General features: G+C 40.4%; 1 protein-coding gene across 1 annotated transcript; it reads left to right on the top strand.

Annotated features, from left to right (window-relative positions):
- Positions 1-1,185: 1,185 nt before the first annotated feature.
- LOC110159197 (60S ribosomal protein L35a-like) lies at positions 1,186-3,536 on the top strand. The gene is made up of 2 exons (XM_055150479.1): positions 1,186-1,299; positions 3,201-3,536. The coding sequence occupies exons 1-2, from the start codon at positions 1,186-1,188 to the stop codon at positions 3,534-3,536; spliced, it is 450 nt and encodes a 149-aa protein (XP_055006454.1).
- The last annotated feature ends 9,606 nt before the right edge of the window (positions 3,537-13,142 follow it).

The following is a 13,142-nucleotide window of genomic DNA, read 5'->3' as shown; positions in this document are numbered from 1 at the left end:
ACAACAGACTGTTAACGTCACATATGAACAGTTCTTCAGATAAACTATGACATAAACAACAGAACAGAACAAGTTTACCAAACTCTCCATCTCACTCCAAATCACTAAATCCATTCAATTCTTCATCCTCGGTGTCACTTCTGAACAACTCGGCCTCCACCTCCGGAGGTAAACAGAGCGTCACTTCCTCTTCTGTGTCGCTGTCGTCAGACTCAGCATCAGTTCCAGTTAGAATTATTCGAGCCTTTCTGAATCCAGACAGGATGGTTTCAGTGTCACTGATGACTGGTTCGGTTGTCACTGCTCGATTATCGTTTTCAGCTGCAGATTTCACGACTTGCAGTTTGTAATCTGCAAAATCTGATTTTGTTTTTGGGGGCATTTGTGTTCAGTTTTCTTAGTCGTCTTTATAAGTTTGTTTAAATGTTAAATTGTTCAGTGGTGCAGAAGTAATGGTGCGATCGACTGACATGATACAGACAGAACAGAGGCTCTTTCTGCAGGAGACATGTGCAGTAGAGTGAAGTGACAGTGGTACAGGAGGAACAGGAGCAGCAGAAACTCACACACAAGACTAGAACGCGCTTCAGTGTGAACATTTTAATATAGAAGGAAACACCCAAACCATTAAAAAACATGTGACTTATAGTCCAAAAGTATATGAGATTTTTTTTTTTTTTCTCCTTCAACACAGGCATTGGATCGATTCATGCATGTTCTTGAAATGACCAACATGTTTGCCAATTACTCAATACCGAGAACAACAACAACAAAACCTTTTCTTTTAACCTTAGTAAATATAGAACAATGAAGTCAAAGCCTGCACTGCATTTGAAAGAGTATAGATCTGGTAACATTATTTTCCCCGCCTTTCAGAGCAGCTTGTTATCCGCCGAGGTATAGTCGAATTTATAACGACAGAAATCCATTCACAAGAATAAAACCGCCTTAATAGCGCTGCTGAATCCGCACTGTACTTTTGGGTTTGTTAGCGATTTAACATAACATAACACAATCAGCTTACAATGCCATACGTCCATAAAGGGATTCCCATAAAAGCCACGCGCACAATACCTCCCCTGTATTCACACTCCCACACTGTGTGCTCCGTAATAGTTTAATGGAAGAGGGTCTGCGCTGTATACTATAGGCTTTCTCCGAATTAGGGTTCCGGAGAGGACCATAATGGAGGCATTGACTGGGCCTATTGGATTCTCATTACGGGGCATGCAGCCAGGTGGACTACAGAGGGATGTTGCCCACGGCTCAGGAGCAGCAGGAGAGGAACATTTAGAGCAGGCCGGTTATTGCTCTTCTTCACAGATCGTTATAGTCCAGGCTCGGCGAAAGTGAGGCGAGGAGGAGTTCTAGCATATTGGAGCGCGGTGTATCCTCTGACAGCGGGTTTGGCACGAGAAGGTCTGAGTAAGGGAGAATGGATATACAGTACTTAAAGAGGAGGTATTACACTTCTATGGGGTATTAATTGTTAGTGCAGAGTATATTTAGATTACCAAGTCACCTTTTTATCATCGTGATGATTACTTAAACATGCATGGATGACATATGGGCCTGGTCAAGCAGAAGTAAACACAAGGCCAAAAATTCAAGTTAATGCATCTGATATAAAAATGTATTGAACAGATACATATGTACTCTAGTTTATGAAACTGTTGACCTTTTTTCTGTACCATTTTTGGTTCTAAAGTTCCATATGATTTTAAACAGACCATGTATGAAACATGGAACAAAAATTATTTCCCAAATTTCAAAGACCTGCAAATCATGTCAATAAATGGATGTATTTCATCATATCTTGTGTTATTCCATCTTTGAACTGTTGATGAAGGTACATGATTTTTCAAAAAAAAAAAAATTATTTAAAATGATCAAAATGTTCTTGGAAGGACTGATATATTTTATAGAAATAGTTTCCTTTCATTTTGAAGTAATATTAAAGTATTCAGAAGAAAAAAGTGACAAATGATGTCAAATCCTGCACCTTCTACTTGTTTGTACAATTTTCCCTCCGTTACTTTTCCCTCCGTTACCATGACCTTTCTTAATAAAAAATCTCATGACTCAAAAAGTAAGAGGTTTTTCAACCTAATCTTGTACCATATGGTAGAAAACTATATGAAGCAAATATTCAAACCAGTTTGTTAAGGATATGGAAGTGAGAACCAAGAGTTATCACTGTTTGGATTTATTGACCAAAAAGTGCTGCATATTTCATTCCCTCCGTTACTGACATGAGTTTTAAAATTTTTTGTCAACAACAGTGTTAACTCTTTCCTACATTCTGATACTTTACTTCAATAGTCCCTCTAGTTTCTGAATAAGAGACATTTGAATGTAAAAAATCTGCCACTGTTTCCCTCCGTTACCACTTGACTGGACCCATGTAACACCACATCAGACATGGTTTTGATGAGGGAGCAACATTATAACACGGTAGAAAGATCAACCATGTCAATTTTGCATAATACCACCCATAGGTTTGACTGAAATGATCCAGAGTATGAGGTTAAACCATGTTACGTCCCCTTTGCTACGGGAGAAAGGGAAGTAACAATAACAAAAAAACAAGATGTTTAAGGTTTAACAAAAAATTGTGCATTTATTATTTACAGTGTAGGAAAAGGGGGGAGCACAGAAATTTGGGGAGAAAATAAAAAGGATTTAAACTAAATAATCTACTAAACTAAGGTGCCCTAACTAAGTACAACGCAACAAAATCTAACTAAAGTTGCACTGCGAAAACAAGGTGTATCAATGAAATCAACAGAGGCAACATTATAACAAAAAACAAAATGAGACAACCAAAATTCAATCAAACAAAAGGGGGAGCTGGCCGCAGGGATCCAGCCGCCCCGAGCAGGTGGAAGACTGTCCTTTTATACCCTGCGCTCCCACAGGGGGCATCCACGGATTGGTGGGGGCGGAAGGGTGACCGGCCAATCCTCGACGTGATCTGACGCCCAGCCTCCGTCCGGCGTCCACTGCTCCCGCGCATTCGGGTCCAGGACTTGCAGACCGATCACATAACACACACAAAAGCAAATGGAAAGAATGGGAGCACTCTAATACCAGAGGGCCAAGGCCTGTAACAACCAACTCAAATCAGGCCAAGTTATAGCTCAGATCTGCACAGAGTTGACCCATCTTAAATTTATTTTCTGCCATTTTTGCTTGTGCAGGTGAACGTGCCTGAAGACTGGAGTAAGGCCATCTTCACGGGGTACAAGCACGGTCAGAGGAACCAGAGCGAGCACACATCTCTGCTGAAGCTCGAGGGCTTCTACACACAAGACAAAGTCGACTTCTACCTGGACACAAGCTGCAACTGCGTCTATAAGGCCAAAAAGAACACAGTGACCCCTGGTGACAAACCCAATAAGACTTGTGTGATTTGGGGCAGAGTGATGCGAGCCCATGGCAGCAGTGGGATGGTGCGCGCCAAGTTCAACATGAACCTCCACGCCAAGGCCATCGGGCACCGTGTCAGAGTGATGTTGAACCCGACACAAGTCTGAGGAAAAACTGGTTTATTTGTAAATTAATGAATGAGGTTATGATATTTTTTCAAGGTGCATTTGGGCAATAAAAACACCTGAATTACTACAAGACCAGTTTAATGCCATACTGTGGAACGTTACAATCAAAGCTATAACCGTGGTGTGAAACTCCCCCGTAAAATCACACAGTGTCATTCTGGGTATCCCCACATTCATAAGTGTAACATGTCTGGGATGGCTCTCACTCTGTTAGTTTTGTATTGTTCTGCACTGGCCTCCACCCAGAGCACAGCGCTGCCATGTGATTAATCAGTCTAGTGTGGGACTTATCACCTGCAAACCATTTGAATTCTTGTAGCCAATAATAAACCATCATGTAGATTAGATCATTTGATGAATAAAGACTAGACTAATGATGTTCTATTCAAAACTACCAAATGAATTCTTTCCTGCAGGTTCTGCTTCGTCATAGCAATCAACACATTTCCATTCATGTTTTATATGTGGAAATAAAATGCCCACAGAACCATTTGAACAGTTGAACATTTGTGTACAAGGCTGCATTCAGACTGCAGCCTGAAGTGACCCAAATCAGATTTTTTGGCCTCTATGTGACCTGTATCTGATCTTTTAATGACAGTTTGAACGACACAGATCCAATTTTTTCAAATGCGACTCACGCCACTTGGATATGTGCTCCTGAAACCGATACATATCTGATCTTTTGACATGCGACTTCAGTGTGAACGGCCAAAGCACATTCATTTGACCTACACATTATCAACAAGCCACAAACGTCACTATTCTGCGCTGAAGTAGGCGAAAATTGTTAATGAACTCTGTGTCACTGAAGCGAAGCACATCACCACTCACCACTCTTGGCTACATCTACGCCACGGCCAAAAACCTCGTCCTTCTCCTTCTCAGTCTCCTCCTTAAAACAAGTAAGTTGTTCATGTTCTGGCTCCGGTACGAGAGGAACTTTAAAATCTCCAGGTGCTCGATGCTCGCTGTGGTTGACGTCATCGTGTCTCCAGTGTCACATGTGGGACACTTTCGGGCCGTTTACTGTTCACACTGGAGTCACATACAAGTTTACAATTTAATTGGAAATGTGTACGACCTCGCAAAAACATCGGATTTCACAAAAAAATCGGAATTGAGCGTTAAACCCTGCTGTCTGAACGTAGCCCAAATGTAGTACAAGGCTGTGTGTGGGGATAAGTGATTTTCTGAGCACTCAGGCCTCAGTTGCAGAACAGAACAGTCTTACTCAGACATGCAGGGTTTAATCAATAAACAGTATAAACCACTGTAACATGGTTAAAAGCTCTAAGAAGTAAATGTTGCAGAGATGTCTCCTTTAATAACTGACACAATAAAGGACCAAGGACACTTCCAGCTTAGTCCTTTTGCCATGTCTTTGTTGATAACTCCATCTGACCTGCTCCTCTGAGGTTACACTACAATGGAATATGGTCAGACTTGAATTGACCACTTCAACAATGTGTGGAGTGTTCACGTCTTTGGATCTAGTAGTGACGGTACATGATTACTCTTTACAACTCTAGGGCTATTCAAACCACCTCTACAAGAAAAAAAAAAAAAAAAAAGTTTAAGAAAACGTTTTAAAAAAGTAATACAAGAACTGCCCCTTGGACCACTTAAGTGACAGTAGCGACCGCGGTCAGGTTCACAGGGCCAATCAGGCTCTGTGACCAAGAAATGGAAGCTCTGGCCTCTTGATGACAGTGGAGATTGGGGTTAGAGTTTGTCATTGTCAAACCACTGTGTAAAAAAGAAGTCCATGTAACAAGCAACGCAATATCAACTTTTTAAATTATACTTGGTAAGCCCTATATGTATGTATATCTACATAATGATATTTACGTTTGGTAACACTTTTGACATGGATAGTTAATAGTAAAGTGCATAAGTGCTTAATTATTTATTTAATCCGTGTGTCATTCGTTCTTTCATTTTTCAATATAAAACCAAAAATAAGAAAAAAATAAAAATAAAAATATTTTCATCATTATTTGTCTCCAAAACCAAATTGAGGAAAAAACAAAACAAGACGGATAACGATTTGTTTTTTTCAGTTTTCGATTTTGTGTTTAAATGAATAATGGGAAAAAACTGATAAAGTTTCCTATTAACGTGACTTAAGCTGCGATGCCAGACTTTTGCACTGCATACGGACTGAACCAGGACTAAAGCAGGTCTGACCAGACCGGAACCAGACCGGGACTGGGACCAGGACTTAGACAGGGATGAGACCAAGACTGAGCCTGGGACCAGGACTTCTCAGTCCGGGACCAGACTAGGACTGAGACCAGGACTGAGGCTGGGACCAGACCAGGACCAGGCTGTGATTGAGACCGGGACCAGACCAGGATTGAAAACGGTCCTGGTTTAGTCCTGTTTTATTCCTGATTTAGTCCGTATGGGGCGTAAAAGTCCGGCATCACAGTTTCAGTCACTGAAAACCATTCATTTAAACACAAAATTGAAAACTGAAAAAAAAAAAAGAAAAAAATCGTTATCTGTTTTTTTCATTTTGGTTTTGGAGAACAATAATGAAGAAAATAGTTGTTTTTTTCTGTTTCTTATTTTTGGTTTTATATTGACAAACTAATGAAAGAATGATACACGAACGGATTTTCTTTGTTAGTATTTATAAAGTACATTCAATGCATTTTTGTTTAAGGCCTTTGGTTTTTTTTTTTTTTTTTTTTTTTTTTTTTGGGAGTACTGACCCATTAACTATTTCCTTCTCATTAAAGTAATGAAGATTACAATAAATGTTTTTTTGTGCATACACTGAAATGTTAATAAACATCAATACGTGTTTGATTAATAAAAAACTAATAGCTGAGTAACAGCTAATCATTTCATTAGTTAGTAATATGTGGTCTCTAAACTCAAGTGTTACACCACATTTATTTACATTTATGTGACATATATCAGGTAGGTGAAAAATACAGTAGTATCGGTATCGTTAAGGACTATGCAATGCCCCATTTACACAATTAATTTAAACTGTGAATCGATATCTTAATATCTTATAATTTGCAATATTATTTTAAAACAACTCAAGAAAAGAAAATAGTTCTCAGATGTTTGCATTAGAAAACTGGTGCCCTTGAGCTGCAGATCAAACTGGCTAACATCAGATTCTTTTTTTTTATTTTTTATTTATACCAAAATGACTATGTGATGCTGCCAAATCCATAATTGGTGAACAAAGTAAGTTTGTCACAGTGGGCGTGTCCTGGTGGAGCTGAAAACAGGGTTGATCAGCAACACGAGGTCTTTAAAATAAGTGATAAAGTCGCTCAGACATGCACGAATCACTCCAAATACAACTTTGAGCGGGTAAATGAGAAGGGGACACAAGAACCCAGCAGGAAGCAAGCCAGGCTATCCAAAGAATACTTTTCTTTCTCCCACCCCAGTGTTCGATTCCAAGTGTATGATGTTGGTAGTAGCTTCACTTTTTGTTCCATAATGGTTCATTGATGTTACTACAGACCAACTTTTGGAGCTTAGAAAGAAACATTTTGAACCTGAACAGAGAATTCCAAACTCTGTGAAAGTGTCTTGATTATGGGTCCATTCTGTTCCAAGTGAAAGGGCCAGGACTCAGTTTTGAGCAAAATTGGTCTTGTCCCAGTTTAGATGTATTGTATAAGCAGGTCTTGTGGTCAAAGTAAGTTCACTGTGTACTGTCAGCTTTTGTTTAGGAACTGTTTTACTGTCCAATAATCAGGACGTGCATGTTAAAGGTTGTATAGAGGATTTTCCAAGGAACGAGAAATGCAGCGACTGTTTGTCCTTTTTCAAATGTTGCGCATGCGTGAAACCACCCCCCCTCCCCCACAGCTCCTACGTAGAAACGCCTCCTCCCACCTCCTCTTTACGCCAGAAACAGGTTTGTTTACAGCCGGTGAGCTGCACATGACTTGTAAACAACTAACTACAGTGTTGGTTAGGCAAGGCGGAGAAGTGAGGAGCTGGGGGAGCGGGTGTGCGGACATTTCATTCGCGGACGAGAAGTGAGGAGCAGGGAGAAGAGCGGAGCAGGGAGAGAGGAGAGGAGAGGGGAGAGGGGAGCGGTGCGCGGAGATTCCGTGCCCGGAGAAGTAAGGAGCAGGGGGAAGAGCGGAACGGGCAGCGGGGACAGGAGCAGGAAAGGGGAGCAGAGAAGGTTGCGCGGAGATTCCGTGCGAATGAACTAGCTACAACACGCAGCAGCAAGCGGACTCTTTCTTTGCCTTGAAAATGACGTTTTCAGACATAGGATATCGCTTTCGTGTCCTGAAAAACGTTTGACTAGCTCTTGGAAATAAAGTACGTTTTCATAATAAGCAGAAGTTTCCTGTCCAGGAGTAATTTGTGGACCAGTGCGTCAGTCTTTAGACCCTTCGTCTGCTTCAGTCGCGCCATCGCTGGAATGAATCTATAAGAATCACCTTAGTTTGGCTTCGCTGCTTTTCCCCTTGTCTTCTTCTTTCAGCGACCTCAAAAACTGACTTTCTTTTGTGGCTAACTGCTCCTGGATTCTTGTCGCCATTGCAACAAACTTTGTGCGAACTGCGAGGAAGATATAGGTCAAAAAAAGCCGCCAAGAACTGTTGCGTTGGTGGAGTAAACAGCGTCTGTGCGTCTTGCGTCTGTGGACTGTGTGACATTACGTAAACCACGTAACGGCAGCGCGCAGACAAGTCAGTTACACTAGAAATGTAGGGAGTTTGATTGACAGCCTGTCAGCTCACAGATAACGAGGCAGTGTCGTTATCTATTGGCAAATGTTTAGCCCCACCACGTCCAGAGTTGATGAATTTTTATTCTCTTTTTTTTGGTCATCATAATTACAAGGCTACTGCACCTCTATAATGCTATCATTGACAACTTGAAACAAAAAAAACAAAAAAAAAATCCTCCATACAACCTTTAAGACAGAAAAAAACTGGTTCAGTGTCCTTACATCATCTAGTTGCTGTTAGGGGGTCAGTCTTATCATCAGAAGAGCCTCTAGTCAGAAAATCCATGTTCAGGTCGTGTTACAAATTGTTACAAATGAAATTGTATTTCAAGTTTTAAATATTTTATAAAGTAAATATTGAAAGTAATAAATATATTAAACCCTTAAAATACAGCAAAAATGTTTGAGGAAATAATGATTTGGGTGGAAATGTCTGTCTTAAGTGTAACAGGGTTAATAATTGTCTGATTTTCAGGCAACAACTTGCAAAATGTTCAGTAATTCGAGCTCTACAACCTTCATTTCAATTTTATTTTAAATCTTTTTCTTTTAATATAGCATTGGTGGGTTTGTAAACCAACAAATGAAGTCATGTTGGCCTTAGCTAATGCTGTTATGCATGATTATGTGTTTTCCTGTCAATATCTCTAAAAATGTTGATGTTGGAGCCATTTTTAATTGGTAAACATCCAAAAGTTTACTCATTCTTCCCTGCTATCCAGGGATTATTCCCTGTTGCTTTCATCAAATATACATTCAATTGTTCAAGAGAAATGTTAATGACAAACCAATAGAAGAGGGAATGATTTTCTGACTAGTGGACCTTCTGACTACAGGACCTTCTGACTAGTGGGCATTCTGACTAGGGGGCCTTCTGATGATAAGCTGTTAGAGCCCACCCGCCCCCACATTTTGAAAGCTCACTGCGGCGTGGGCGTTAGTGGGACTGCAGAATGCGGGAGTGGGCGGGTGGGATGATAAACTGCAGTCCCGCAAACTAAATACGAGTCTAAAGTAAAATATACAAATGATGAATATAAGAATATCATGCATCATTTGTGCGGGAGATTTTATTTGGCATTAATAAAAAACATTTTAAGCAGCAGACTGTCCCCCCTCCCGTACGTCGTGTGGGTTGCACCACTAAACCAGAATTAAACCAGCTCTAAAACCAGGTCTGAAACAGGATTTAGTCAGGACTTTATCATGCCACTGAACTGCCCACCACGCCTCCTCCCATATGCAGCCCAATTTCTTTGGCTTCTCTGTGTTTGATAGAGCTTAAGAAAGCAAAGGTTCCCATCCTGCGGGACTTGCGGGCAGGCGGGAGCGGCACTGAAAATTACAATACCTTGAGGGAGCAGGACTGAAAATTCTGTCCTGCGCAGACCTCTAGTTGCTGTTAAATCCTACGAGTACACTGGGGAAATCAGTGAAAGATACTAGTGAGTAGGATTATCAAAAGTTTTTTAACCATAGAGATTGTTATTGTTTTGCCTGGAATGTCCCATGGTATGACATTAAACATTTCCATCCTGCATTTATTCATTACAAGTGTTTCTATTGCTTAAAAATACAATAATTCCTTCTGTGAACGGAGGCGACTCTCCACAGATCTGACCTGTAATGTAATGTAGTGCTGTAACCTGCTTGTCTATACTGTGGAACATTCTAGACAAAGCAATAACATTTTCATGGAGACAAGCAGGTGGCGGAATCTCCACTAGAAATGTTACACAGTGAACCTTTAATCAATACTACAACTAGTATCAAAAGTAGATACTCATTTGAACAGGTATCGATATTAAAAAAGTCTCATTACCAGGACATGGATGAACTTTTCTTGAATGTGTTTAGAATGATGTTTCTCTGTATCAGAACAAGTATCAGAGCACATAGACTAGTTCACACACATGGACACTACAAACAGTGTTGGGAGTAACAGATTACATGTACCAGAGTTATGTAATTACAGTACAAATTATGAGTAACTGTATTCAGTTACAGTTACTGTTTCAATGAGTGGTAATTGTGTTTTGTTTTGTTTTTTTTTTTGTTGTAATTCCACTCATTGCCAGACACTAAACTAGGACTAAATCAGGATTGAACCAGGACTGAACCCAGGTCTAAACCAGGACTAAAACCAGGTCTAACCTAGATCTAAACCAGGTCTAAACCAGGACTAAAACCAGGTCTAAACCAGGATTAAACCAGGTCTAAACTAGGTCTAAACCAGGTCTAAAACCAGGTCTAAACCAGGATTAAACCAAGTCTAAACCAGGTCTAAACCAGGATTAAACCAGGTCTAAACCAGGGCTAAACCAGGACTAAACCAGGTCTAAACCCGGATTAAACCAGGGCTAAAACCAGGTCTAAACCAGAACTAAAACCAGGTCTAAACCAGGTCTAAACTAGGACTAAACCAGGACTAAAACCAGTTCTAAACTAGATCCAAACCAGGTCTAAACTAGATCTAAACCAGGACTAAAACAGGATTTAACAGGACGAAACCATTCTATCAGTAAAGTCCGGACTTTTTATTGTCTTTTAGCAGATAAAGCATCTTATGTGAAGATATCTGAGTCTTTGCTACTTTACAGCAAATCAAGTAATCCAAAGTATTCAGATTACATTACTCACTTTAAGTAATTTAATGGATTACGTTACAAACTACATTCTGGGTTATGTAATCTGTAATCTGTAGGGGAATATATTTTAAAAGTCACCTTCCCAACACTGAACATGAACCTACTGCACCACTGACAATTACACACATATAAAACTCATGGGAATAGAAAAGAAAGTTCTACCAGTTCATGTTGAAAATCACATTCTTTTAGTGTTGTAGTACTCAAAATCGATCTTGAGTGCATTTGGACTCGGTCTTGTCACAGACTCGAAAGTGACTCTCGTCGAGTGTGATCATATTTCATTGCGGCCGCTGCTGTTGGCAACAAACTTTTACCAGTGTGCGGGAGCGCGGTGCTTCTCACTGCGCGGCACGTCACAACACACATGGTCCCAGTGTGTGACTTGTAATGTCTTGAGTGTGTGCCCTTGTCTCAAGGCAGGTTCAACTTTTGAAAACTTGATCCTGCCTCATGTCACTGCACCACTCCTCTGCTTTTTTTTCGCATGCTCCCTCCTCCCTGTGTCTAGCGCAGACAGACTCTCTCCTCACTGAGCGCTGATTAGAGGAGTAAGACAAAATGTGAATCAAAAAACAAATCCACATATGCTACTCTACTGTGACATCCACATATGACAGTAGAGTAGCCCTACTGCGATGTGTGGGCTGAAGTTTCCTTAATAAAAGTGCACAAATCCATTTGTATTTGACACAATGGGCATTTGGTTTGGTGAATGTGCAGAGGCTGGTAAACAAGCTCTCACCACAAAACCAGTAAAAGAAAGTGACTCCAGTTAAGGACTACTTGAAAACTACTTGAAAAAGAAAAAAAAAAAAACAGGTTTAGAAATCCTATCCATTTACTTCAGTTTGAATCAGTTTTGTGTAAAGTGTCGGTGGAAGTTCTCTTAAAGAAGAGGTTCTCAAACTGTGGGTGAGGGTCCAAAAAGGGATGCAGAGTGTTTAAGTGCAGTAGAATTTCCCTGGCTTATTTTAAGACTAAATGAACATTTATCAGATCAAATGGAATTAGATTGATACAACCATTGATATAGATGATTTTTAAATTGCAAAGGTGATTTTGATTTGGTCTCAACCTTTAAAAGTCTTGGTCTTGTCTCAGTCTCGACCCTCAGAGGTCTTGGTCTTGTTCTGGTCTCGACTAGTGTGGTCTTAACTACAACACTTCGATTCTTTTATCATCACTGTGCGATCAGAATCAGTATTGAGTATTAAGTCTATTCCTTGGTGTCAAAATCAAGTTTGAAATTTTAGAGCTCATCAAATGGACACAACCAAAGTTAGTATTTTGCCATTGTTCACCAAAAATAATATGCTAATACACACTTTAATTCACTTTGGGGACTTTAATTTGAATTTCCAACAGGAGACCCACTTAGGCCGAACAAAAGCTGCACCCATCATTTCATAATTAGGAGTATTATGAGATCGGAGCATTTATCCACTCATTACCAGACCACCACCATATAATGATTCTGCTATGGGCCTCTCTTCTCCACAGCGCACAGAGAAATTAAATGCTGGGATTGCACCACGTGAAGTCATTAGCATGTCAAAGCGCTGTGTCTGTGTGGTGGCGGTGGGTCTGGAGCTGTGGAGCTGTCACACTGTTGATGTGCTCTGTTTAGACCTGGACTCAACACAGGAGAACAAAGAGGAAAGAATAGAAATCCACAAGATATCTGGACAAATACCAAAACATCACTGCACCAGATTTTCTTTCAGTGGACGTAGTTATCAGCAATAAACTTTTTTTATCAGATTTTGCTAAGGGGGTATGAAACCAAATCAGGTTTTTTGAGCTTCTCCCATTGTTGTCTCATCGAAAAACATGTCTGAAGATTGTTTTAGATGTCATCCGAGCATGTTTGAGTTGTGATCTCCATTCATCCATCCATTTTCTTCCTCGTATCTGGGGCTGGATTGCGGCGACAGCAGTCTATAGGCGAGTTTCATTGTTGACAAAAGCGCGCGTTGCATGCTGGGAATTATTTTGGTCGGCGGCAAGAAACACTAATTCAACATGACGAACGGAGCGAGAAAGCACGTAAAGGGTATTGATCCCGGTTATTTATCCACTCTAACAGCAGAGGACCCAAGACCATTTGACCAGAAATTGGTCATAAGCATCGATGGAGCCAAATCACCCTTTTCAACCCCGACAAAAGCCTGGACCAAACCAAATTTCTGGTCTGAATCACCAACT

Source organism: Boleophthalmus pectinirostris, unplaced genomic scaffold, assembly GCF_026225935.1.
Source record: "Boleophthalmus pectinirostris isolate CB_2022bp ecotype Guang Dong unplaced genomic scaffold, ASM2622593v1 HiC_scaffold_14, whole genome shotgun sequence".
Taxonomy (NCBI): Eukaryota; Metazoa; Chordata; class Actinopteri; order Gobiiformes; family Gobiidae; genus Boleophthalmus; species Boleophthalmus pectinirostris.
Note: the sequence above shows the minus strand (reverse complement) of the source record. Positions and strands in the feature narration are given on the sequence as shown.

What these genes read in the sequence shown, in the direction of transcription:
- LOC110159197 (XM_055150479.1), top strand. Translation starts at nt 1,186, where the DNA reads ATGGAGGCATTGACTGGGCCTATTGGATTCTCATTACGGGGCATGCAG. An exon ending in GAGAGGAACATTTAGAGCAG is followed by an intron (nt 1,300 to 3,200) that starts GCCGGTTATTGC and finishes TTGCTTGTGCAG; the next exon opens with GTGAACGTGCCTGAAGACTG.